General features: G+C 47.3%; 1 protein-coding gene across 3 annotated transcripts; it reads right to left on the bottom strand.

The window, feature by feature from the left end:
* On the bottom strand, positions 1-26,369 carry LOC120905667. 3 transcript variants are annotated; one of them, XM_040316664.1, is made up of 7 exons: positions 26,035-26,369; positions 23,706-23,920; positions 15,729-15,871; positions 5,460-5,969; positions 5,251-5,380; positions 4,991-5,134; positions 1-2,974 (listed from the first exon to the last, which is right to left on the bottom strand). In XM_040316664.1, the coding sequence occupies exons 2-7, from the start codon at positions 23,761-23,763 to the stop codon at positions 2,688-2,690; spliced, it is 1,272 nt and encodes a 423-aa protein (XP_040172598.1). In that variant the 5' UTR covers positions 23,764-23,920; positions 26,035-26,369; the 3' UTR covers positions 1-2,687. The 3 variants fall into 3 exon arrangements, with proteins under 3 accessions (XP_040172598.1, XP_040172597.1, XP_040172596.1); XM_040316663.1 differs by lacking the exon at positions 26,035-26,369 and adding an exon at positions 24,215-24,561; XM_040316662.1 differs by lacking the exon at positions 26,035-26,369 and having other exon boundaries at positions 23,706-24,561.
* Between the last annotated feature and the right edge of the window lie 1,440 nt (positions 26,370-27,809).

Here is a 27,809-nt window from a genome sequence, read left to right on the forward strand (position 1 = left end):
TTTCTAGTGCATCATTTACTGTTCCCCTCTCTTTTTTATACACAACTAATTCATTTGTCCCTCTCTCGCTCTCTCTCTCTTTCTCTCTTTCGCTCTCTATTACTTGAACTACTCGACTGACCTATACTGTCTAAATTACGCTTGATATCAACATTAACAACAACCATTCACTGCCCGGGTTGCGCAGCACCACTGGGCAGGGCTACAGGGTTCGCAAACGCTTTTTAATATAAAAAGCCCGCGACACTACAAAGTGTACAAACGGCGTTGTTTATGTGTGGCTTTAGTGTTTAATATATGTGTGTGAGTGTGTGTGTGTGATTCTCGGTTCGCATCTTTTTACAAACGTAATTGCCAGTTTCGCTCTAACATCTACTCGGCCTTCTTCCTCGAGCTCTTTCTGTTTTCGCCTTAACCGCACTTTGATATTTTTCAGTTTTGTGACCATTTTTCTCCTCTTCTTTTTCTTATTTTTCTAGGCTCGTTTCAGAAATGGGTAACCATGCTTGGTTTGGACTACGCTTTACACTAGTGTATTGTTTGTTTGTTTTTGTTTTTGTTCATTGCTATTACTTAAATACTGCCGCCTCGACAAACACGTGCACAAATTATTTTCTCTTCCGATTCATTTTTTTCGTCAATTTTAGTCTCTTCTTCTTCTTTTACTCTCTCTCTCTATCTCTCTCTCTCTCTCTCTCTTCTCTCTCTCTCTCTCTCTATCTCTCTTTCTGTCTAGCTGAACTTGTTTACATTTTCTGTGCCACAAACGCCCCATTTTCACCTGTCATACTGTTGTTTGTTTACAAACAAGTCCCGCGCTGTCTGACGCAGGGGTGACACAGGTCGATTGAGCCATTGCTTCACTTACCCATTATAAAGGCGGTAAAAGTGTGTATGTGTAGGTGACACTCGGCGTGTATGAGTGCGTGCCTCAGCGTTGATAGCAGTAGCAGTAGTAGTAAACATAGTAATATTAGTAGTAAATTATGGTCTAAGAAAGCCAATAGGCTGCCCTTTAGCGGCAAAAACGTAGGACGTAGCCAGTCGGCTAGTGGATGAAGCCATTACTGACACTGACAGCTGCCTTAGTAGTGATAGTAGCAGTGGTAGCAGCACTGGCAAGTGCCGTAAACAACGCGCCTCGTTTCTATGCATACACAACCTCTTCCAGTAGCTTTCGTTCATTTAGTATGCCAATAGACTTAGTAAGCTTAGTAGACGCAAAGCAAAAGGTTGGTTGCACAAACACACACACACACACATACACGCACATATTAAATGCTTCGTACTGTTTTGCGGTGAACAATGCAGCTCACCGGAAAATCTTTCGGGACGGATATTGCGGATGCTGAAACACGCACAACACAACACGCCAAATGAGTTTCGTAGGTCTTAGTGGATGAATTGTGACAGTGACTGTAATGCAGCCAGCACTTAAACCACGGGGGAGTTACAAACGGTCAGTGCGAAAGCAGTGGGTACGATCGCTGGTAGATCGGTTACATCTCACTCATCTTGGCCGAGGGGTTCTGCCGATTAGCTCGTGCCGGGGTGGGATACACGTTTGTTTAGTCTACCGTGCCCGTTTCATGGTTTGCTGAGCTTCCTTTTTTGTTTGCGAATAACTCTAGCGTGATAAGCTAACATGTGCCGGTTGCGGGGATTTTTTGCGATTTGTTTTAACATGATTCGCTTCGTACGCCTTACCCTAACTATACGCGTGTACGTCACACTGGTGTAGTAGCTATACCCTATACTTAGTCTTCACTAACGAAATAACGTGTTTTATGTATATGTGTGTGTCTGTGTTGTAGTTGTCGTGGGTGTGAGGATGTTCCGGAGTACGTGTTTTCTTATCTAAATATATCATTAGCCGTTATTTTCACTCATAGTTTGCATGCGTGCTTAGCGTACGGAGGAAAAGATGGCGGACAAGCTCTCCGGATCGGGGAGCACCCAACGGGTTTTTTGTTTTTTTTTTTTTGCAAGCTCGGATCGTAATACAAAATGGAGAGTTGGAGTAGGTTTGATGTACGCGACTCACAGGCATTATTGTATTTTTGCAATCACTGGAGGGGGTGCGTGGCAAAGGCCACCCGATATTTAGATGTGAAAGATGCGTCAAACAGCACCATCTGGGTGGATTCCCTACAACCCAAAACGTGCGCTCCTCCCATTCAGCCTTAAACACGCACACATTATCTAGTAAGTCAGTCAGGCTTTTGTGTTCGTTTGTTTAGGAAACAAGTTCCGTCACAAAACGGGAAATGCGTGCCTCCGAAGAGCGTAGGAGGGAGGGTGGAGGAGGTGCAACCGTAAAACGAAGAAACATCCACAGAGCGCACGCAAAACAATCGGGAAGCACGGGAACTCATCAGCAAAGGCACATCGAAAGAACTGAATGCTGACGTCTAACCACCAACATTGTCATTGCCCGCAAGCAATGTAGCACTACACTTGTACGCTTAGTAGTATCGCCGAGTTGCTGACTCCACTGCCCTTCACATCGTTACCCATTGCGTTACCTTGCTGGTGTTACTGTCTGTGTTTGTATGGCGTGTGGAGCGCAGGATGAGATTGTGGATGTGTGTGTCTGTGTGTGTGTTCCAATGTGAACACGTGTTGGGCTGAGTATTTCTCGGGCTGCATCAGTAGTACACAGTAGCATCCTCCGGGAATACTTGCACTCAAATCCGCTTGATCGTGTTGCCGGTGAAGAAGATCGACATCCGGCGACTGAACGTCATCGGCTCCTCGTCGTCCTCGTCGTCGTCCTCGTCGTCGTCCTCGTCGTCCACCGGGCGCCCTCGGCCGTCGTGCGGCCCGCCCGCCCGGTACCGGTTGTACGGCAGGGTGCGCGGTATCGGTGGCGCCAGCGGGTTCTGGCCCTGGTCGTCCGAGTCGCAGAAGCCCGGATTCAGGATGATGTTCGGCACCAGCTCGAGACTGTCCAGCTCCTCGTCCTTATCGTTCGCTGCACAACGGTGCCAACCGAGCCAAACAGCGTCGGGCGTTACACGTTACGCACCGTCGCGTTACGCGTTACATTTGCGGTTGTTGGTTATATTGTTTTTCGTATCGGTACGATTTCGCGTATCGTGCGACAGTTTTTTTTTTTTGTGAGAGTGAAGGAAACGTGAGAGTGGAAAAACCATGTTAGAGAGAGAGAGAGAGAGATGGGTGTACGGGGTTTGCAGGGTTACTAACGGCCGCTTGAGAATTATGCTACGTGGTGATTGATGGGAGATTGTTTTGTTGTATATGTATACTGTGTTGAGGCAACGGTGTGAGTGTGCGCGATAACATGGGTGACACTAAACGACACTTTTGCTTGAGGGAGGGATGTTTTATACACCTTGGCACACGCACACGCACACACAAATAAACACGCTAGGCAGCTAAACAAACTTTCGGTGGGATTGTGGGACAAGGGGGGAGGCAGGAATGAGGATAAAACACCGGTAAAAGGAGCTATGCCGAACGAGCTCGGGGGACACTAAACAAAACGTACTGCAAACAACAAAGAAACAACAACATCAACAACAAGGCAACACGCACTGCTCCTGTACGGCGCAAATCAGCGGATAGTAGCAAAGCGCCTGCATGTATGCTATCGGTTTGGCCGTTGACGATTCTGTCGTTTCGCGTTCGGCTTCCGTTTTCGTTCGTGATCCACGGTCGATCCCCGCGCAGGACCGCCGTTTCGCTTGCCCCGCTTTCGGATCATTCGTCTTTGGTTGGGACGTCTGTGTTACACTTTTTTTTTGTTCTGTGACGTTTGGTGCATCGCAAACAAACTACAGCAGTAACGCAATCACGCAAACAAAACAAAACACGAAACGAAACAAAGGGAAGATGAGAGCCAGAAACCAGAACAAAACAGGAAACGCAAAAAACAACAACAATGATGACAACTGAACAAAAAGAAAACAAACAAACCAGTTTGATGGGGGTGGTTTTTTTCAGAGGTTTTTTTTCGCTTGTTCGACTCTTTCGGCACGTGTGACGAAGTATCGAGCAGCCGATGTGTATAACTCGATGTTTGGTAAACGAAACAAAAAAATCGCTAAACAATTAATGCGCTACCCATTACGATTTAGATGAATGCTTCTTATTGCTACTACAAAAAAAACACTACTGGCATTACTAATTCCATCTACCACTAACACTACCACAGCGTAACGCCTCGCACGCTGGTAACGCTTCTCCAAAATATAATCCAGAAGTTCGCAACGTGGAAGGATTTGCTGCTCCGATAGGATTGCTACGTGTACATGTGCTATAAAGTATTGAACTCGGTGTAATAAACGCGATCTCTACTAAGGTTGCATGTATATACGGTACAGGTTGAATACTGCGCTCTCGGGGTAGTCTACTTTGATAGCTTCCGAGATGGAGTAGAAGGGCATTACAAAAGTGAAGTAAAAACACGTACAATAACAGGAACAATAGCACACAAAAAATGCCATGCCCATTCACTGAATTACTGGCAAAAATGTAAACAAACAGGTATCGGAATTCTGTCAACACTTATTATCTACTACGATCAAGCGACTACCGGGCGGGAGAGAGAGAGAGAGCAACAAAAACACTAACGAAAAAATGTCTAAAATTGGAGCAAAATAATGTCGTTGTGGAGTTCAAAACTACGATACAACAAACAAACAGGGAATCGTTTTAGCATAAGAGAAAAAGCACATGACCAGAAGAGGGGACAAAATTGGCCGGACACAAAATGTAACAACAGAAAAAGAAACGGCCACTCCCGTCCACTAAAGGCTGTGTGAGGGTTGTTCGGCTTACAGGAGTAGTGTGGAATAGTGGTGGAGGAGTCGGGGAGGAGCGGGGAGTAAGATTGCTGGGAATGGTTGCGTCGAACAACCACAAACACAGCAGCAACAGCAAAAGAAAGGAAAGAAATAAACGTATGTGGCAAATGGTACAACAGCGTAGGTAGGCTAGCAGCGGTGAGGAAAATCGTTTGTACTACCGGCTGGTTCGCGGCACTCCTTGTACAGCACGATGCAGGTACCGAGCGACAGGATGACGAGCGTGCCCATCACGATGCCGACCGCCGCTATCCAGACGCGGGTGTCGAAGTTTTTCGCATCGATCATGATGCGGCGGACCAGATCTGGAACAAATGGAGAGCAGAGCCGTTTTATAGCACATTTTATGGAATTTATGGCAAATCTCCGATGACAGGTGTCATGCTACTAGCTACTACTGGGGGAGAGGGTGGATCATTACCTTTCTCCTCCATGCGCGGCTGGGTCGTCGCCAGGATGGTAACGATCTCGCCGGCCCCGAGCTGATTGTTGCCCCAGATCCGAAACTCGTACGTCGTGTTCGGTATGAGATGGTAGATTTCGAGCTGGCGCTGCAATAAAAGGAAAGTCGAATGCCATAATTCATTTGAAAACCCCCGCAAAAGCTCCAAAGCACTCAAAGTCGCGTACCGCGTTCGGGCTGATGTGGCGGGGATCGATCGTTTCCCAGGGCAGCTCCGTCTCGTTGCTGCTCTCGCGCATCTTGCGCATCTCGGCGGTGAAGTCGCGTATCGCGTACCCGCCGGTCCGGTTCGGCATCACCTCCCACACCAGCACGGCGATGATGGTGGACGCGCGCACGTAAAAGTTGGACACCGCGAGCGGGGGCGTCCGCACCTTCACGTTCACCTTCAGCAGCTCGACGAAGTGCTCCTCGGACGCGGCGGACGAAGCATCGTATCCGCCGTCCTCGTCGTCGTCGCCCGGCCGCTCGTCCGCCGGTTCGTCGGTGGTGGCGTTCTCGTACCCGGCATCGTAGGCGGGCCGCGTGCTGCTGTCATTGCCGGGCGCGGTGGCGGACGGGTCCGGCTCGGTGCCCTCCAGCACGCCGACCGTCGTGAGGGTGGGTATCGCGGCCGAGCAGGTGTACCGGCCGCTGTCCCTCGCGGTAAGGTTTGTCAGCACAAGCGAACCGTCCAGCTGCAGAGAGAGAAAAAGACAGAGAGACAGAGAGGGATTAATAGTATTAAAATCACAACAGCAGCAGCTAATTGTTGACAGCAAACGCAACCAGCGTCGGTTGTAAATGGTTCATTTATTATTACCCTTTTCAGGTAGGGCAGGGGGAGCGGCAAAGTAAAGAAGAAAAAAAGGGAAAACCATCACGGAAAACTGGAGCGGAAGGCAATAGTTTGGATTCGTTCCAAGTAGTGTGTTTGTGTGTCGAGCAAATAGCGAGAACTGATTTTGCTTTTGCTGCTTGCTTTATGTTTCATGTTGCCATATGAAAATGGTTTCCAACCACGCAAACCTTTCCCTCGCTCGTCCTTACCGCACACACACACACACAGACACACATTTATATGACCCCGCACAGGCACACATAACTCGTTTGAAGTCCTTGAGCTTACTTGACCGTACTCGTGCCCGACGACCGAAGGAGAAATCAATCGAACGAGAATTGTAGGAACTTTGCTCGGGACAGAAGCAGGAAAATAGACAGTGTATTTCTACCAAGATTGATACGTGTCTTTTTTCTTTTCCTCAATAGGAGCAAATTAGTTTTGATTTGTTTGTACGCCCAGTCTGCTTTCTTTGCTGATTGAGAGGTACTCGAATCGCTTCACCACTGTTTGTGCATTGATTGTGTTTGCATCGTGGTTAAATTAGTTAACATAACCAATTGAATGCTGCTTACAACCATAAAGGGGAAGAAGGTTGTTTCGGTTCGCTCCGGTGCTTCATCGCAAGCTGCTCGAACATCACTTTTACGTAGTTTATTGTTCTAATATTTTTTATACAATTTACTCGTAATTTACACCCAAAATTGCTTCCACCGTACAGTTATAATAAAGAATACACAAAGCTAATCTATCTACAAAGTTCCTATTGGAAATGAAAAAATACTTATCGCAAATGGAGACGCGTGGTGGCGTTCGAGCAATGCAGACGCCTGGTGGCGTTCGAGCAGTGGAGACGCCTGGTCCGTTTCAGATTGGGAAGCGTTAAAGCATGCGTTAAACACAAAGCAGCAACGGCCAGCGCGATAACCTTGCATTAGGACACAGTTAGTGTATCAGTTTTATGGTACAGGCGGTGCTTCAGTGCAACCGCGTAGGAAGCAGCAATTGGAAGTGCCATCGCTATTTTTATTATCGCACAAACTATCGCTACCTGGGAAGAGTTTTATTTTTACATTCGAGTAAGTTCGATTCAACACACGCTTGTAGCTGCGTTGGCGTAAGGGATACAATGGAACGACTACAAAAAAAGGCAAATGCTTTAAACCCTCTGCCTCGTCCCAAGGGCGTTGAAATGGAACGATCTCTTCCCCTTTCGGTCGGAACCTTTCTAAAAAGGGGAGAGTGCATAAAAAAAGAGGTTAGCCCAAGATAAGGATCAGCTGTGGTTATGCTGTGGGAGTTAATCGATCCCTTGCACTGCTACCGTGCATCCGGCCATGGTGCTAATGCGAGCGAACCACGCTCGCTAGCGCTTGCTTATAAATAACGCTGCCTTGCTTGCCTTTTCTTCTTCTTCTTCTTCTTCTTCTTCTGCTTCTACTTCGTAACGGAAGCATAGCCGTTAATGGAACGGCATTTTCTCATTTTCCCCGTGCTTTTTTATTATTTTCAGCACCATTCCACCGCCAACAACCTTTGCGGAATCGTTAATTGGATAGAAAGGCACTCGATAAGGGAAGGTACCCACCCTCAGGAGAGTGGTGGTGGAAACAGCATTTTTCAATGCTATTTATGGACGTCCTGGATGCCGCCTTCATCCAATCCACTAAGCCTAAAGACTGACAGATGTAATAAATTGAATATAACAACAGGAAGCAACAGCAAAGAACTGGAGAAGACAAAAAGCATTCGCACAATAAAAGCTTCTTCTGCAACCGCATACCAAGGAGTGGAAGACGGGCAGGAAAAGAAGAAAAAACAAACGCCTGTACAAATCAATCAATCGCCCGCGTGCCAGAGCGCGAACCCCCATCAGGGGTTTTTTTTTTTTTCGGGAAATCCGTGCTCCAAAGGCAGTGATTTGCATCGCGCCGGAAATCAATATACAGCGGCCGCCCAAAATCCCCTCCATCAGCCCGCAGCGCGACAGGTGGCCCGTGCTCGGCAATAAATCGGATTTGGTTTTATTTTTGAACCCGCTCGGCACCACTGTTTTGCGCGCTATTGCTTGCCTGCTCGAGAGGGGCGCTGGGACACGCAGCGGAACAGCATACAAACGTGGGAAAAGTGGGAAAAATTTTGAAACAACACTTCCGGTGGGATGGATGGAACCGGCAGAGATTGAGGGCCACGAGATGAAGGCACACCTGGTGCCCCATGTGTCCTCGCTCTGTGTGCGTGTGTGTGTGTCGAAGAGAAAGCTCCAGCATCGCAAATGGAGCGATTCAGTTGGCAGCTCCCTTCCCGTTACCAAATCATTCGCCCACTGCACAATCCCAGGTGCACGGCTTTATCCCGTCAAAAACTCTTCAAACAACTACACTCTTTGTCCCTGGAAAGGCACAAATGGAGAAAGATAATTTCCCTGCGGTGCAGATTGGAGTAGAGCGGGGTACGGGGGAGAAGTAAGGGTTTTAAAAACCCATCCCCAAGCTAAGTGACAGCAACAACAAAAAACAGAAAAGCTTCACTTGCAATGCCGAGGTCCGAACAGAGCTGTCTTTAATTATGTAGCCGCGCGTACGGGACATCGCGAGGACATGTTCACTGTTTACACACACACACACACACAAACCCGCCCCCGCTCCATTTTACGAGCCGGTGGTAGTGGACCCTTTTTCCCTGTTTGTCTTTCCTTTTTTTTCTTTCAGCTGTTGTTGTTTGCAAGCACTTTTCCTTCCCCGATGGCGCGACTTGGCAAACACAAACAACGAACCTGACCGGACGGCGCACGGAAGCGCATTATCTGCTTCCGTCCATTTTAATGTCGTTTTACTGTAGGCGGAACAAACAGGAGAGGAAAAACGCACACACACACACACACACATGGACACTTTTCCGATCGATCGTTTCACGCTGCGTTCGCGGGTGGTTGAGATGCGCCAGCCAGCCGGAGGCACAGCAGGGCGGATGCAATAAATATTGATGCGGTGCGATTATTAAACTGCCTCCGATTGTTGCCTCCACAGCAGCTCCCGGGGGGGGGGGGGAGGCACAGAACACAAGGGCGTTGAGAGGGTGTCCACCCCATTCCATTGTTGTGTTACAGGAGACGACCTCGATTATGGAGCGATCTGTGCGCGACTGTGAACTGCGTGTCCTTCAGGCCGCGTTTGGCAGCAGCCTCGTCGCCTTAGTAATGGGCTTGGCAAGCATTTTATTGTCCTTTGTGTATCTTGCTTTTTGTTTTGGTGAGCGAAAAAACGCGCTTTTTCGATCAGATATTTGTGCCGAGTCAATGCCAACAGAGAGATGGCAGCTGCGTCCGGCACACCATCAATGTTGCGGGATGTCAAGGCTGAGGGAATGATGCAAGTCAGCGGAAAAACAGCGAGCCATTGCATAAGCTTGCGGCCAACGTGCACCAAACTTGGTGGACCAAAACTGCCTTTTGCTGTTGCTTTAGCAGTGCTTCAGTATTGAAAGAAATATTTTAAAAACAATTTGACAAGAGTTCTTCTCAAACGATTCATTTGAAGCAACTGCTTCAATCAAGCAGTTCCCCTCCTTAAATGACCCTCATGGTATTCATTCTTCTACTACATCATTGGGGGTTTTGGTTGTTTTTGCATAACATGCATGTGAATATTTACTAAAAAAATATTGTAAAAAAATATTTTCAAATATTGTCAAATGTCAGTTAATTTATTTGCCAATTATTGCACCCTGCGTATGAATTGTTGTTTTTTCAAATATTTTAAAAACACTGATAGAAGTTAACGGTTTTTCTGAAATATTGAGCATTTCCGTCGCATTGTTTTCCGTTATTTTTTTAAAGAGCCTTTTCACGCTTTTTCAGTACAAAATAAGAAAATGAACCTATACCGATCAAACCAAACGGATTTTTTGAAACCGTTAAGAATTGTGCGTCACAAAATAAATTTTTTTTTCAGCCTGAGAACCAAACCCAAACTGTTAATTTTGATGAAATGAAATAAATATAAGGGGAAAGCGGAGCAAAATGGCACTGTTAAAGATTTTGCTATGCATCTCATTGGGTAACAAAAATGAAACACAAATTGTAATAGAAACGAGCAAATGTAAATGTATAAAATAAAATTTGAAAACCAACATGGGGGCCCTTCACGATTCTAGTCAGTTTTTTGTATGGAGTTTGACCGTTGGAGGCTGAAATCATGTAAACACTCCATACAAAACCACACATAAAACTAGCCTGCAATTTTCAGTCTAGGTTATTCTAGCCTCAAAGCTAGAATTCGATTCGAGTACCTGCTCGAAACATGGCAAAACGAGGTGGTGTTTACATTTATCCCAAGGTGCATTAAAGAGATCACGTGGTGGAATCTAGAATCAAAGTGTATGTAGTTCAGGTAGTCTCATAGCATGTTTTTATTAACCAAATTTTAATATCACTTTTTGACAGGATGGGAGAAATTTTTTGTTCAAACAAGCTTTCTCGAGGCTTGACGAATACACAAAACACTCTTAAAATCTTCATTCAGAAATCGAAGCGATAAAAATCAGCCTTTTAAATTCATAGACCTTGGGATAAGCCCACCTGTATATTATACCCACTTAGATAGCTGCTCGAAAACTTCTATACAATGAAAACAGCTGACAGGCTGAAATTTCAGCCTACGAATTTGAAACAGAAAGGGCCCCATGAACAGTCGTGAAAATGTATTGGACTTGGACTTTAGGCTTTAGGGCCCTGTTTATGCTTCGTCGCATGCGATATATTGTAGCCTTTGCTTACACCATGGCCTCATCATTTATTGATCTTGTTAAAACATACCGATCGTTTGGCCCCAAGCTGCAATGGCTATTTTGCTCCAAACGAAACACTTAAAACCTGTGCATTACAGGTTTTTCCAGGAGTTCTCATAGCTGTGGGACACTTTATTGACTCCTTCTTAAGTGAAACGAACTTAATGTAATGGAAATTGGGATCTATCGCATCCTTATTGGATAAAAATTTTCCACGTAAATCCTAGCTTTCAATCATCAGAAGTCATGGTAAACGCGTTAATTTGCCAATAATGCAGATGACCAACCATTTCGCTCCACCAGTTTGCCCCGCTTTCCCCTAAGAAGCTCCCGCAAGGAAAAATTGGGTAGCAAAAATCTTTATTTTTGTTTAAAAAACACTTATGTTCGTTCACAGTTCAACAATTGGAACAAAGAGAACCTGTTTTCACCGTGCCACCCTTTTTGGCGGTGTTTTGTTCAGCCATTGGCGTGTGGCAGCAGGTGCACGTTTGCTACTTTCTTTTGCTGAATTTCAGCTTGTACCAAGGACAAACGTTGTGATGTAACAGCGTTTCGTGTTTTGCTAAACACTGTATTAAATAAAAAAAACACACACACAACCATTTTAGGGATTTTTTGTAGGTTTCATTGTGTGCAGAAAGTGTTCAGCAATTGGATTTTTGAAAAGGTTTATAAATAAGTATTTCTTGACATTATTCGTGCAGTTTCTGCCGAAATAAAATATACATATTATTGTTTACACATCAATGATGTATACTAGACCCACAACAGTGTGGTTTCATCCATCTCAAACATATGAAATACGTTGATTGTTCCCTTGAGCGTGCAACAATCGTCCAAAATCAATGTACAAAATATTTAAAAAAAACCTTGTTGCCGAATCAATATTCTCTCTCGTCCAATGTGCGATTGAAAAAGAATCGGTTGAAGTGCACCGAATACGTGTGTGTGTGTTACAGCAATAATAAAGATGACCTAAACTTTCAGCAGCAAAGCGAAGTGACGAGGCAAAAACAAGCAATCGCCTGACAGCTGTGACGGGCGAGTCCTTCTCGCCCTACGCCCGTTTTGCTGCGACGAGTAGTTATAATGAGGACAGCGAATTACTGCACAAAGATGATAGAGATGCTGCTGCGACCGAGCACGAAAGCAAGGGAGGAAAAGTTGACCTCACCACAGCCATCCCCCATTCCGCCGCGCTGCTTACTAATTCAGCCATTTGCCAACTTTGACACAAAGTCAAAAGTTGGTTGGGAAAAAACCCCCGCCCCAGCTTTTCTCACATACGCACAGTCGGCACGGTCCCAAACTTCCTAAGCAAGACCCTAGAATGGAGGGACGGAGGGGGACGAACGAAGCGATGTGTTCGGATTGTTGCCCTTGGTGATGTTTGTTTTGCGGCGGAAGGATGGATTATGGCGTCGTGTGCCGTGCTTGTGGTTAATTAAAATTTAGTAACACATGTGCGCCGCAAGCAAATACAAGCTCTCACACGCACACACACACACGCACTCACTGACTGAGAGGGGGAAGGAACGGGGTGGGATTATGTTGGAAGAGACACGCTGCATCAAGCCAAACTCCCACCCACCGAGACTCAACTAAATCTCAAGACGCACTTTCTCAGTAATCTCTCCTTCTTGTTCTCTTTGTCATTTTGAGCAAAAGCAGCGAGAGAGAGAGAGAGAGAGAGAAAGTGAAGGAGGATGGGGAGGAAACTGTGGCCAAACACCCAGAGGGAACGCAAACGCTGGCTGGCGCTTAGCGAATCCAAGGGTATTAGCCGACGCGCAGAATATTTGCACAACCCTCCACAAAAATCGCTTCACCCGCTTCCGGCGTGCCCCTGGATGGTAGGCAAACCCGCAGCCCGCCCGCGGCTGCGAGCGAACTACTTAAAACATTTATTATTTCCCACGCCCTCCGAGCTGCGTGTGCACGCAAGATATAAGCTGCTTGCTTAGCAGCTCGAAGTTGTTCAGGTGATGGGGGAATGGGGGATAGCTGAGAGATTTCTTCTTCCCGTCTGCATTAGCGCGCGCAATACCGGTGCCATCGCCGGTGTGCCCCTGAATGGTAGGTGACCCGCAACGCACCGGAGTGTGGTTTCATTAGCGCAAAGCAGCGGCGGCGAAGGAATGGAGCAAAAATAGGGTGTGGGGGGGGGGGTGGAGGGAGCAATAAAATAGCTAGCGTGCGATAATGCTACCTACCTCCCCCTCCCCCCCTGGAACAATTCATGCAGGGTTTGCGGAGTGAGAAGTGTCCAGCGTGGGGAAGGGAAGAGAATTTTAAATGGAATGATTCTTGATTTTGCAAAACGCGCACGCTAGAAAACTATGTCAGCCGGGGCGAAAAAGGCGGGATAGCAGGGCTGTTGTTTCATTTCACTATCTCTCCCCGCTCCTACCATACCCCACCCCCTTTTTTTTTGCTCTTCAAAGTGTACCAAAACCCACCCACTCCGTTGAACAAAACAATAACGGGTGGTGCAGGCGCTCTGCAGCAGAGGGTCACAGCCGGGGGGAAGAGAACAAATTCATTAGCGCGAAAGCATGGCGTCAGTACACGCACCCTGCCCGCTTCCTCCCGAGAGCTAAGAAGATGTTTCCGCGGCCGTAAAGAGGAAGAAAAAAAGACAAGCAAAATTCAAAGCAAAAGAATTCAAAGCAACAGGCGTGTGAGCGCGCGTGAAAGGACGTGAGGTCAGGTTGAGCAGTATTCGTGTAAGACACCCCCTTCCCCTCCGCTCCACCCCCGCGGTTAGAGGATCTTTTATTCGTGGCGGGAGCGGGTTTTGTGTCTTGCTGCTCTGCAAAAACATCCAGTCCCGTCCGCCCGTGAGGCTGGCTCGGAAAGCAGATTGGATTTTGTTTCCCAACTGACACCTTCCGCACTCTCACACACACACACACAGCTCAGACAAACAGGCACCCGGCAAGCTCGAGCACGAAAGCTCACCACCGAACGACAAAAGAAGACCAAAACAATGGAGAACCATTGTTCGCAACAAGCACGACAACCAACGGGGCCACGGGTTGCACGGGTTCAGCGATAACAAACACCGGGACAACATCCCGGGCCCGCCATTGCTTTGTGTGCGGGTGCGTGTGTGTGTGTTTGCTGTGTCATTTGAAACGACACTGCAAAGGGTCGTGCAAAAACACAACGAAATTAAACGCTTCCTGTGGCGCACCCAAGAGCGCCGAGAGCGGACGGTACCATTCGCCCAAGTCAATTAGAAGGTCCGGTGCCGTGACCAGGATCTCGGCATCGCGTTCTACATCTCCAGTGTAGAACGCGCTGCGTTGGGCAGTACGCAGTACTCCTCACGACTATAAAGGAGGTGTGTGTGTGTGGAAGGCATCCATAAACTACGCTACGCATGCGAGGCAGCCATAAACTACGCTACGCTACGCTTTAACTGACCCAAAAAGGATGTTTCTCCATCGAATAAGCTTTTTGACTCGTAAAGTATCCAATCCAAATGAATGATCAGCTAGCCATTTTTAAGTCGCCGCCAGATGCGCTAGTGAAAATCGAAATTACACTATCGAGTACGGACAATGTCCCCCGGCCTTTACAATTTGAGTTCAAATAAGGGTGCAATTTTTAAAAATGCTTTATTGTCTTTTTTCTGTTTAAACAGGGTTTTCATACTTTCAATAAATTAAAAAATACAGATTCAAAACTTGTTTTACCTTTCTTAACAAATTGTGTAAGCATCACCAAAATCAAGATCGATCATATAAGAGCTAACCTGAACGAGCCTGCTAAGAATCGGCGTTTGTTTACATATTTTTTCAGGCTGAAATAATCTAGACTGAAAATCAAAGTTTTGTCTAGTTTGGCGTATATTATTATGTACGCCTCTAAGTGTCAAACTCCATATAAGATATCTGGCTAGTAGTAGCAAAAAGAAAACCCCCCAATCATTGAAACCCCAAAAACAGAATGGGAAACCCTGCAATAACCATTCAATGCAAGAAAACGATATGTTAAAATACCAAAAAGATCCATCAAAATAAAAAACGAACAAAAAGGTACAATTTTTTACGCCACGTAATTCATAGACGACCCCTACCGAAGGACGATCTTTAGAAGACCTTCAATCACCGCTCGCACTGCTCTCATGTTACGCGCTGTTGCGTCGTTGCAGGTGTGCACCGTGTATCCCACGTTCCGGGTTCGGTGTGGCTGACTGTGTGTGGTCTACCCGTTTTTGCTGCACACCGTTCGACCTATTGACATTTGGACATTTGGCTCCGTGTGGCCATGGGTGTGAATGGGACCGAAGCGAAATAGATTGGCAAAGTTTCGCCGTGCAAAGTCTCAGGGGGGGGGGCTTTCGGGCTTTGCTGAGCGGGACAAAACTTTTGCTTGACGACCGGTGTCTTCCGGTCCTGAAGCGTCCGGTGTCGCCAATGCCGTGCGATGTGTTGCCTGAAAGCCTTTCTGCCTCCATCGCTGCCACTAAATGGGCCAGCAGGAAGGTTTCGCCGGAAAGTTTTCTGTCGACCCGAGGGGCGAGGGCAGATATCCGACCGCTCCCGGAAGACGGTGGCGGCCAACCCTCCGATGGATACGCTCGGCCTGCTCTATTTATGTAACACGGAGCCGGTTGGTTGCGGTACGACTTTAACCGGATACTTTACCCTAAACGAAACCCTCCCACATACACAAGCACACGTTTATGTGGCACACCAGAAACCCAGCGAGTGGGGAGTGGCTGTAGCATGTCATTTGTTGGTTTGCGGAGCCGAGCAAAGGGGCAACCGGGCCTTTGATTTACTCCCGCAAAGGGAAGAACAACTGTCACACTTACCTGGAACTGGCGCACGTCCTCCCGGCGGCCCTCCCGCACCCACCGCACCGGATGCTTCGAGTCGCACCGGAGCGTCAGATTGCGACCCTGGTCCACGACATACTCCTCGAAGATGACACCGAACGACCGCGTCACGTAGATCACTGTAACGAATGGAAAGCGTTAGCGAAGAATGCACTATCGGGTCAGTTACGACACAAACACACACACACAGGCAGAAGGAACCATTGACAGGTGAACCGACTAATAAACTGTTGTATCAACGCTTCAACGCTCTAAATAGGAATCAATAATCAATCGTCAACTTCTGTACGTCTGCTGCTATGCTCACCCCAACGAGAGTTCGCGGTATTGTTGCTCGGTGAGGAGAAGCGGAGAAGTGAGTTGAGGTGAACAACAAGAAAAGCAGGTCAATCGTTGGAACTCGCCGACACGAAATGAGAAATTAAAAGCCCAACCATTCGATGGCGACATTCCATCGACGGGTCGAATTTATGGCACGCCGTGTCCTCTAACCCTTCCCGTGCTACTGCCTCCCCCCCCCCTCCCCCCATAGTTATCCTTCCGATGGCCACAAAACAGGCCCACAGCAAAAATGGTGGGGAAAACGGGCGGACTATATGGAACAGGGTTTTCCAGGGGTTTTCATAATGGTAGGACACTTTCTTGAAACTTTCCTATTGGAAGTGAACTTCATACGTTGGAAATTGGACTCGATGGCACCCTTTTTGAACAGGCTCGTTGTAAATTCCTGTTAGATTTGTCCAACGAGGGTGCTATAGAGTTATAGAGCCCAGTTATCCAATAACTTGCTTCCTGCTCAATCGATGGAGGTTTTGCAAAGGTTGCTCGGACGCTTTTTATGTGTTTGTTTTTTTTTCAGTGGACATTTATGAGGCGGAATAGGAGGTGGCAGTGGGGGGGGGAGTCAATTATTAATTCCCTCTATTTTCCCTCCAGCTGCACCGAGGGCTAGTGGTAGCCTCGAACAAAATGGGCTCGAAATCAATAACGGACTACGTAGATTAAAAGTACTGCCACGGGGGACTTGGGTGTGTTAGTGTGTGTGTCGGGCGAGGTGTAATAAAAATCATGAGCACGTCCCTCCCCCCCCCCACCGAAGGGTTGTTGATAGAACTATGTTTTAATATCTTCCTTCACTCTCCTCCTCCCCGTACAAAAAAAGGGATGACGACGCAAAAGTGTCAGCAGGGAGCAAGCGACGAACGTTCCCGTTTAGGTACAAAAGCGGCAAAAGTGGTTGGTTGCAAACAGCTCCAAAGAAGAAAGGCAACGCAAAGGGGTGAAATTGGAGAGGAGGGGGGGGGAGAGACGAGTGCGGGCTCCGAGCTGGTCGACCAAATCGAATTAAAACCCGCCAACCGAACCGACCAATTGGATTAAGTTGCCCCCACCACCCCGTACTCAACACCAGGGGAAAGCGACACCAGTTTTAAAACGCAACACATACACACACACCATTAGTGTCCTTAGTTTCCCTCCCTTTCTCTGTATCTCTCTATTTCTCTCTTTTTAACGGTAAAGTTGTTTGGCAAATAAATTAGCAAAGCGAGCCGCCTAATCCGAGCGGCCGCACCGACCGAAAAGAAACTCGGTTGCCCCGCATACACACACACACACACACACACACACACACACACACACACACACACACACACACACACACACACACACACACACACACACACCTGACACCAAATTATCGATCCTGCCGGGCACACGCTCAATCCGGACGCACTCCGCACCGGCAAAACTAAAACTAAAGCACCAACACGCATACACGCTCGCACACTCAGACTTGGGAGTCATAACAAAAAAGTAAAACGAAAGGAAATCAAAATGCCAACCCGACGGGGGGGATACCCGACAACACCACCACCACCGGGCCAAGGCGCATTACGTAATGCGTGTTCGGGGTGAAGAAGCGGGCGAGCTTTAATTCCAAGCTTTTGGCATCCGAGAGCGGCACTACCAAAGCAAAATACACCAACGGGACAGCAAAACAAGGAGCATTGTCGCTGGGAAGCATTCCCCGGGTGGCATGTTTGGCAGGCAACTGCAACTGTTGCTTGTCGGTGCGAGCTAATTGCTGCATGTTTTGGGGATTATAAATGGACGCACGGTAGGCGAATCATCTCTATAATAAAATTCTTGTAAAGTGTTATCTCAGCGCTGCTTTCCAGTGGATGCTTACATCCTGCATACAATAGCAACCGTGATGGAAAACGCAACGCCGACTTCGTTTTAAGTGTTATTTTTTGACTGCACCATATAGCTAAAGCATGTCATCTACGACGTGGGAGGGATCGTTTTCCAATAACTGGTCCAAGGAACTGTCCAGGAAGCCTCCAAAGCCAGCCAATAGGTGTTTTGTTTCAAGTGTCCGTCACTGTAGGTAATGCGTCATGCCAGTAGGCTTTCGAGACTTATTAAGTATCCTTGCTTAGGGCGACGGTCGATACAAGGCTTGATGTTGTTAAGTTGTCCGAGCTGTCGATAGTACTCAATGTAACAACAACAAAAAAAGCAAATAGGAAAACCACTGGACTGGATAGTTCGATAACTGAGATAGATTCGGATACTCTTGTTGGACCCGAATTAAAAAGTGAGCAGTATTAGGGTCAGGAATGGGGTCAGAAAATGTTCTAGGACCGGTATGGGTTCAGCGTAGAACTTACACTGGGTACGGGATCAAATCTATGACCGGTTTGGTGTAAATATCAGTTCCTGGGACAGTATATTGCGATTGGAATTAGTTCCAGTACCAGTAAAAGTCCTCCAAAATTCTTGGACCGACATGAATTCCTGGATCAGTCCCAGGCTCGGTATGGGTTCTAAATCAGTTTCTCTCAATGTATTTGCAACCTGGAATTTGCGTTGCCCGAAATTACATCTTGCATAACCATATAACCGGGCCAAATTAGCAGGTTATGTTTTAACTTTAGACAAAACTTGCTTTCGAACACCGAAAAATACAACAGGAGGGGTCTGATCGGTCTTTTTTATAGACGTTTAACCGGCCCTTGTTCTGGAAACAGTAGCTAGTCTAGCTGGTAGATCGCGTGTCTTGCTCGCGCTCCACCCAGCTGGATCAACTCGCACGCTTTGCGATATGCGCGCAAGATATTTGAATGTCTTTTTACTGATGTAACAACAACGCTTACACAGTCTAGGCATCCAAAAAGTGTTACCAACAACAAGCAGGTATCAAGAATTGTGCGTGACGACATGTTATTGTTCAAATTCTATTACGGAAATAAGCTATCCAGAAACAGATTTGTTCTAAACGATCTCAATCATGGTGGGAATTGATACAGTAATTGAAACATATCGTACCGCAGTTACCCACTCATTAGAGCCTCTTCCTAGAGCAAACTGAACTATTATTAATACACGCACGATAGCTATCAAGCAACCAATCGAATTAACGGCGCGCGATAGGTGAAGCAAATTACGGTGCTTTCGTCGTCAATTTGATTGAAACTGTACAGCCCGAATGGATTAGCTTTTGATAGGTTGGGTTACTATCAGCTCACTAACAGTCCGCTGCTCGTTTTTGTTTTTTGTATTGTGCTCGTTTTTTTGTATGTGCCATGCCGCTTTTTCTGCTAATCTTCTTAGTAAAACGCCGTGTCAGCCACCAGCAAGGCGTGTCCACTGGTCCGAGGCCCGGTCACGCTTCACGCGTCCGATCCGATTCCCTCAATTTGAATGCAAAACGGCGCGTCACATTGGACGGTACTCAATTGGGAGCAACTACTAATCTACTGCTCATCAAAAGGGAACATCTTCATCAACATCATCATCATCATCTTCGCCATGCCCAAGTATACACCGGCAAGGTTGCACATACATGCAGCAGGAGTTGGGTTGGTGAAACGGTATCTTGCTACACGACAAATAATTAAAACGACATTCAAAACGAGGGGGCTTTTGGGGCTTTGACCCGGCCTTTATCAAGCACCAGCAAAAAAACAAAGCAACAAAGGGCACACCAACGCTAACAAACGAAACAAAAGAAGAGTAAAAAAGAAACGCACACACGTACATCCAAAAATAAACCCAAACTGTTTTTGCAAATGGCATTTCCCTTAGTGGAGCGTGTGTGTGTGTGTGTGCCAGTGAGTCATAAATCGCAAAGAACGCATTCTCTTTGGCTCATTCACTCCGCGTGCGGCCGTCGATGTTGGCTTCATTCATTTCGTCCGGTTTTTGTTTGGGCATTTTTTGTTGTTTTTATTTCTTTGCAAACCCCTCCCCCGATCACCTCTCCTCCTTCCCCTTTCCTCCAGTGAATGCAATGGAGTTTTTCCTGATTTTCCCACGTTGTTACAGGGTTTTCCAGGGGTTCTCATAGTTGTGGGACACTTCCTAGACTGTTTCATTGGAAGTGAACTTCATTCGTTGGAAATTTAACTCTATGGAACCCTTTTTGGACAGGCTCGTTGTAAATTTATATTGGCTTTGTCCAACAAGGGTGCGAGAGAGTCCAATTCCCATTACAATAAGTGCATTTCATGCAAGAAAGAGTCAATAAAGTGTCCCACAGCTATGAGAACTCCTGGAAAACCCTGTAAGCTACCCGGCTCGAGTGCTCTTTATTCTCCGTGTTTTTGCTCTCTCCTCTATCTCTCTCGCTTCTCTTTGTCGATGTTTTGTTTTGTTTTGTTTTTTTGATTTTGTTCCGATCTGAAAGGCCAAACATTGAGGTTATAGAGGGCTTTTGCTGTTGGTGTATTGCATTGGCACCTTTTTGTCTGCTGCAAAAGCTCACACTGCTCAATCCCGCAAAGCCTGTTGAAGCCAGTGACAGGTAAAGGTGTGTGTGTGAGTGTAATAAAAGCCTCTTATCAGCAGGACACCTTCCCCGGCAGCTTCCGGCACATCGAGGGGTATAGGTATAGGCGGAAAGGTAATCGATTTTTTTTTTCTCCAAAAACCTCTCCAAACCTCGGCAACCGCCCAGTTCCAATTTGCTAGCGTAAATTATTGATGTTTCATTTACTTTTCGCCGTGTATCGCCAATATCACGTGGTGACGCTGGGCTTTCACTCTTCTGGTTCGCCTCATTCCACACGGACACATAGACAGACACACACGAATCAATATACTGCAATCATACTATACAAAGCGCAAGGGGACATTGCCACAGAAGGGCATCCAACCCAACTTGGCAGCTTGTTGCACAAGGTAGATGAGACACAAAACAGGTATGACGCCGCCATTTGTAGCCTGTGTGTCAATGAGCACTGCTGCATTCCTGGTCGCTGGCTCCCTACCAACTCCTGGCCATGCCGGAGGTTCAGCTGAGGGCATCCAAAGGGGCCAGGATGAGAACAATTATTGAGCGTTGCGAGAATGCTGGACCTGAGGTCCATAAATAGAACTGTGCAACGCTTACATAAGCACCCTTTCCCTTTCTACTGTACGCTCTGCCGACCTGTTGCTGGAACTCTCCCCGCAGTGAACCTCTCCGTGGCAATGGGCATTAGAATTCCACCAGATTAAAGACCATTCTAGCGGGGTACTACACCCACTGTCACTGCTAGCTTGGGCATTATCTTACTGAACCTTCGTTTTGTTTGCTCCTTTTGCCCGTACACACATTCCCGGCGGCAAATCTCTTACGTAATTAGCGCGCAAGTGCGGGTCCAACTCCAACTCCAACTCAATTATCGATATCTTGTCGTCGACCTGTCGTCGGCACCGGCAGGTTGCGTTACACACGCACCTCGCAACACAACCCATTCATTCCGATCCAGATAAGCGCAGCCTAATGCGGTTCATTAAGTGGGAATGGTACTCCCACGGGTATACCAGGATATTGCGGTCGTTAGCACCGGAGCACCGGGTCGGAAGTAAGGTATCAATTTGGATATACTGACAGCCCGGGTTTTGGGTCCAACTATTGGAGATGATGAGCTCTCGATAAAAATGGCAGGATCATCATGGATGCGGGATCTCGAGACCCGCTAGGAGCGAGTTTTGGAGTTCGTGATCCGCTAGACTGCATCCATGATCCAGCAACGAAGGTGGATGGAGATGTTTCACAAGAGCATGGATTGTACTTCAATCAAGTCTTCCGACACGTCTGTGTGTGTGTTCCGATGTATGGACTAACCTCCAACATCCGGCGAGGGAGTACCCAGGCTCACGGAAATACACACCTGAATGATTAATTGATCGGTACCAATCCGGAAGGTTATTAAAGACAGGTGTTTTTCCCATCCTCGTGGCATCCTGCCACCCAAACGAGGTTGGATGATGAATGATGAAGCAAACATTTGCTGCTGAATTAGCAATGGAGTTCCCTTCGCGCCCTAGTGAAGATGTTTTCTTTCGCAAACGCGTCTCAGACGTTTAGACGTTTGGAGCAATAGGGCCGGGATAGATGGAGCAGAATAAATTATTCTCCCCTCCCCCAGTCAGACATCTACCACCACCACTATTGTGCGGTGCACAATTTTGCACCCGGCTCCTTCCCAGCGAGTTTGCCTGCGACTATGAAAATGACCTTGCGAGATGGAGCTACTCCGCGTTTGGATGCGTAGATTGAGGCCTAACCGCTACCTAATGCAGCATAAATCACATCAATTTGCAGCGCGCGCGGTACTGCGGAGGGCAGGGTCCGTTGTGCGCGCACGGGGCAGAAGGCGATTATCTTCGAATGAACGAATCGGCCCCGCAGATCCGTCCGAAGGTCAAACCAATTGGCAGCGGGCATTGGGCCGCGAGACGCTGTTGCCGAACGGCTAGCAGACGTAGCGCGTTCTGGTTTGTGGGTGAATGATTTAATTTGTAAATTAATTAAACAACCATAAACCAGCAGCCGCGCACGGGATTCGAGAGCGGGTGTAGTGGATTGCGATGAGATCAAATTCCGAAAAAAAACACACACACGCACATAACCTCACTCCATCTTAAACCACGTTTGATCGGTCTTCGGCCGGCTGCGGGAACGCGAGCTCGGGGCAAACGTTCACTTGCTGCGATGGATGGGATGTAAACATCGAAATTCGAGCGCAACATATCTCCGTGCTATTCCGGTCCAGCTATGCGCCGGTGAGTTCGTTGCGGGGTCTATGGCGGCGGTGGCAATTATTACGCTAAATCAATCTGAAGCGCCGCCTTATAGGGTCTTTCGATTCCGATTGCCCTATCGGGGGGAGGAGTGTTGGATTAATTCCAGGCTTTTTTTGTGGATTTTTGTTACATGTCTATGGGCACATGTGCCACAGCAATTGTCGCACCACACTTCAAGGCATAAAGTATAATTTCCTGAAGTTCCTGGACCTAATTAAAAGCCCACTCCTCACAATTGAATGCCTGAGCTTTTTTGTGGGTTGGAATGAAAAATCATGGGTAATATTTTAGGCTCCAGTTGCACCAACTAAGACATTGGACACGCGTTGCGTAACGCGACCTTCCTTCTAATGTCGCCCCTTTTGCTGGTTGGAGTTTAGTCCTACTCCAAAAACGGAGTTTTTGTGCCGACGTACATGCAAGAGAGAAAGAAAGAGCGAGAGGGAGAGCATCCATCGAATGCCCGCAAAACATTGGCCACACTTGATCATCGATCATCGAGGTTAGTTTGGTCGGTTGCCTGGAAACACACAGGTGATTGATGGCGATGTAACAGGACTTCCCCGTTTGAGGGTAAGCCACACACACACACACACACAGACCGACACGTGCCCAACTCCGTCGGATAAGGACCAGCTGCCAGCAAGGGATGAAGAATTCATCGGAACTCTCCCAATGCCTTCGCCCCTTGAAGACTCTTCTCCATTATTTTTCCCTCCAATCCGTTCCCTCTCATACGGCACAGCGTTACGACACATGGGTGCATTACGTCCTAACAACAAAAACAACAACACATACAGAAAACAGTCTGCCAGGAGGCAGCACGACGACTACAAACAATATCGTTTTTGTGTGGTTTATTTTGGTACTTACGGTGCATGAAAATTAAAGTATTATATAAACGGCACAGGATGCTCCTTGCGGCGAACATACTTCCATACTATTGTCGCATTTGGCAGGTGTTGTGGCGAGTGGGAAGGGGGTGGGATGTATGCCGGAGGTCTGGAGTGCAAGTGGAGAGTTGCTAGCAGGTTGATTGAAGCGGACGGCGGCCAAAGCGGCTAGTTGATGGCGCGCTGGCGGCACGGCTGCACCATCCAGGCAATCCCGGGAGGCAAAGAAAGATGGTCGAATGAGATGGGAGAAACGATAAGCACTGGAATACTACTACAACTACTACTACTACCACCACCACCGCTACCAACACCCCTTATCACACTGTTCGGTGTTTGCACTGTTCGGTCGCAAATCTGTCTTATTTACACAACAATGGCACCGGCGTTTTGTTTTTCCCCGGTAGTTGTCAAAGCGTCTACGGCGTCCTCTCTGTCCCCAAAAAAACACACAGACACACAGACACACACAGACACAGGGCTTCGTACCCGTAAGGTTGGCCCCTGATTCGGGTGCCCCCTATGATTGGAGCTATTAGTAGTCACGCACAGTAGTCACAGCGGTTGACATTTGAGGACCCGGTGCGGTGTGTTTTTGGTTTGTTTTGCTTCCGCGGGGGACTTTTTTTTTCTTCGCCTTTTAGCGTCGTTCCATCGCTCGTGCGCTCTACACCGACAGGACACCGTAACGCGTGTGTGTACTTGCCAGCGAACACGTTCGCTGCGGAGTGAGCGCCGCTCGAGCGCCGTTCGTTGCTGCTGCTGCCAAATCGCGCGGCTGGTTATACAACCCTACGGTGCCAATAATCCCGCTCGCTCGCTCGCTCGTGTCGTCGTCGTCAAATGTCCGGTGACGTTTGCAGTTCGGAGTTCGGCGTCCGTTACCATACTGCCCTTCGCCATCCGCTTCCCTTTGGTTTGTGTGTGTGTGTGTGTGTGTGTGTGTGTGTGTGTGTGTGTGTGTCAGAATTTGTCTTTACGATATTGTTGTATAATCCAACTTTCTGTTTCCCCCCGGAGACCTTTCTTTATTTTTTCATGCTCTCTCTCTCTCTCTCTCTCTCTCTCCCTCTCTCTCTCTTCTCACTCACTTCTATTATTTTGCATGATAACTACGATAGCTGCTGCACGAAAGAAACACAAAAAGAAAGAGTTACCAATGTGCGCAGGCCCGCCACGTTCGAAAGATTCGAATTTAACGTCCGCGCGCTCTCTCTTTCTCTTTCTGTTGTTCGGGGCACGAACCTCAAAGAGCCGAGTGGTTCGGGACATGAATCAAAGTAAAAAACAAGGATGAGAGCAATCCCTCACCTAACAGGCAATGAGGGGGTAAATGGGAGCGTTCGCCGCTCGCAAATCACCTTTTTTTTAGCGAAACACAGTGGTGTGTTTGAATTTCGAAACGAATTTCATTTTAATCACCAGTGTAGCTCGGCTTGGGCCGCTTTGTTTGCATCTGGTGTCGGTCGGCACACGAACGCTCTGACGTCATCGGCATTCGTACGCCCGCAGTTAGTAGTAGCGGTTTGTTTGTTTATCTGTTTTTTCTTTTGTTTTGCTTGTTGACATTTAAAATGTCAAACACGCTCAGTAGCTGCTGCTTTCGTGTGACACTAACGATACATTTATAGTGCATAATTGTACCGATGGACATTTATATTGCCAATGTTTACCTTTCTTTTGTTTTTTTTTCTTTGTTCTCAACACTTCCTAACGCTCACGTAACAGGCACGTGCTTTTAAGGATAGCTAAAGGACATTATTTCTCTTAGTTGCTTTTCTCGCTTTCTCTCTCTTTCTCTCATGCTCTCGCTAACAACCTAAACTTCGTTCTTAACACGAGCAAAAGGGGAAATATTTCCTCTCATTGCATCGTCGTCACACAGAGAGACACAAACTAACCACACTAAAAAAGCAGCAGCAGCCTTAGCGGTCCCTTTGTTTTGATGACGCGTCACGCCAAAACCCTGGCGTGACTAGCTGGCATGAAACTACTTTCACTAACACTACGCCCCCTCCTTTCCGAGCGAATATCACATTAAGAAGGATATGCGTTACGACCTTTCCTTTTGGCTTCGGTTGTTAGGGGTTGTTGTTTTTTTTTTCTTTTTCTTGGCGTTCGGGGGTGGAGAGGACGGCCACGAATTTGTGAAGCGCCGGTACAGACGTACGCATGTGTGTACACACAGCACCGACGGGGGAATGGGAGTTTCTGCACAGACATCTTGGGAATCGATTCGTTTTGGGAACTGATTCACAATAGTTTGTCGTTTTTGGAAGAAAAAGAAAAATGATTCGTTTGCTATTCACCTTGCTACACGCACTGTTTAAACTCCATCAACACTCATTTTTACGTCACGCACACACACACACACACACACACACACATACATACAGACACATACACTTCAACAAACGTAAAGGACACACGGGTGACTTGTGCAAAGCGTTTCAACAAATGGACGTTGTGGTGAAACCGTTGCGTTGGTCCAGCAGCTACCCCCACGGGACAGACACCACGGGGGGGATGGGTGGAGTGCCTGAGAGGAAGGTAGGTGTAAGAGTAAGAAATAGTAAAACAAAAAGAAGAGGTTGTCCCTTAAAATGTCGAACGGGACCAGGGAGCGGGAGGATGTCGTACTGTTCGCTAGCGAGAGCGCAGCGAAAGGATGTGTGTGCGCCCGGTGCCGCCTGTCAGTGTGTACTGTGTGTATGTGTGTGTGTGTGTTTGATGGTCGACGCGCAGCAGCGTGTTGCTCGCAACGAGCGGCTAGTGATGTGCTCTCTGGAGCGAACCCACTACTATTGTTTGTACGATTCCGACTCCAGAAAAATGGGAACCACTAGTTCCGCCTGGAGTCGTCTGGAGTCGTCTGGAGTCGTTCAGATTCGTTTGGGGTTGGAGTCCGCCGGAGTTGGAGTCATTCGGAGTCGTCCAGAATGGATCGGAGTCAACAGAAGCCGTCCAGTGCAATGTGCTTGTGATCAGGCATTTCATTTCTTTCCTTTGTTTCGAATCCCCAATCTGACCGACTCCGGGCGACTCAGGGCGACTTCTGGCGACTCGAATTTAGTGAGACTTTAAGCGACTCCGGCCGATTTCGGACGACTCTGGCGACTCCAGACTAGTCCGGACGACTCCGGACGACTTCGAACGACTCCGATCCCGAAAGGCTTCGGATGACTCTGGGCGATTCCAGACGGCTCCAGTCGATTCCCAACGACTCCGGATAATGCTGCCTTCCGAAATTGGAAATTGGAGTCGACTCCAGTTTTTGGCCAATTGTACCCATCACTACGAGCGGCAACGAGTCTGCGTCTTTGAAGACGGTGAGAGAGAATTTGTGAAAGGCATTGAAGGAATGAAGTTTTGGTTGCAATTTCTTGCTCACTCCCCCATCGGAAAGATGTATCACGTGTGGAAAGTAAGGGAGTGTGCTTTCCGGCCCTTGGTAGGATGTTTTGCTTTTATAACGCTATCTTCGTAGTTCTAAAAAATATCACTTGCTCAGTCGCAAGAATGATTATTCTAATCCCGTTTCCACTGGTCTTCTATGGTTATAAGACATGTCATGGCAGTTATTCGAAAGAAGCAGAGGTAGATTGAAGATAGAACCTAAAGCAAACGGATGTGATAATTAGGACGCGCCTGAAACGAAGAATTCAACATTCAGTCTTAGTAGTTTGATTAACGAACGAGTGGAGTAGGCAACTAATAGGAACTGCTCATTAGTTAGGTAACTGCAAGGTTGGTATGTCTCCATGTGTCTCGATTGGCGTAGTTGTATTGGAACCATTAACCATTAAACTGGATACGTCATGTTTTACGTCATCTGCTAACTTTGAGGCTTTCTAGACTTCCTAATTAATCTACCTATCTTAATACCACTTTATTGCTAAAGATACTCTTTAGCGCTGCTCCTGAAACAATCCAAAAGGGTAAACTATAGAGCAAAATACAGCTCTACCAGTCCCTTAATTTGGGATAATTTGGGGCGTTTGCCTGCCTATCTTTCAGAATGGGTCGTGAGAGTATCTGATCACTACCGAACAAGATTTGCCTAACAATGCCACGACAGGAGCCA

The sequence above is a fragment of the Anopheles arabiensis genome, chromosome X (genome assembly GCF_016920715.1).
Source record: "Anopheles arabiensis isolate DONGOLA chromosome X, AaraD3, whole genome shotgun sequence".
Lineage (NCBI taxonomy): Eukaryota > Metazoa > Arthropoda > Insecta > Diptera > Culicidae > Anopheles > Anopheles arabiensis.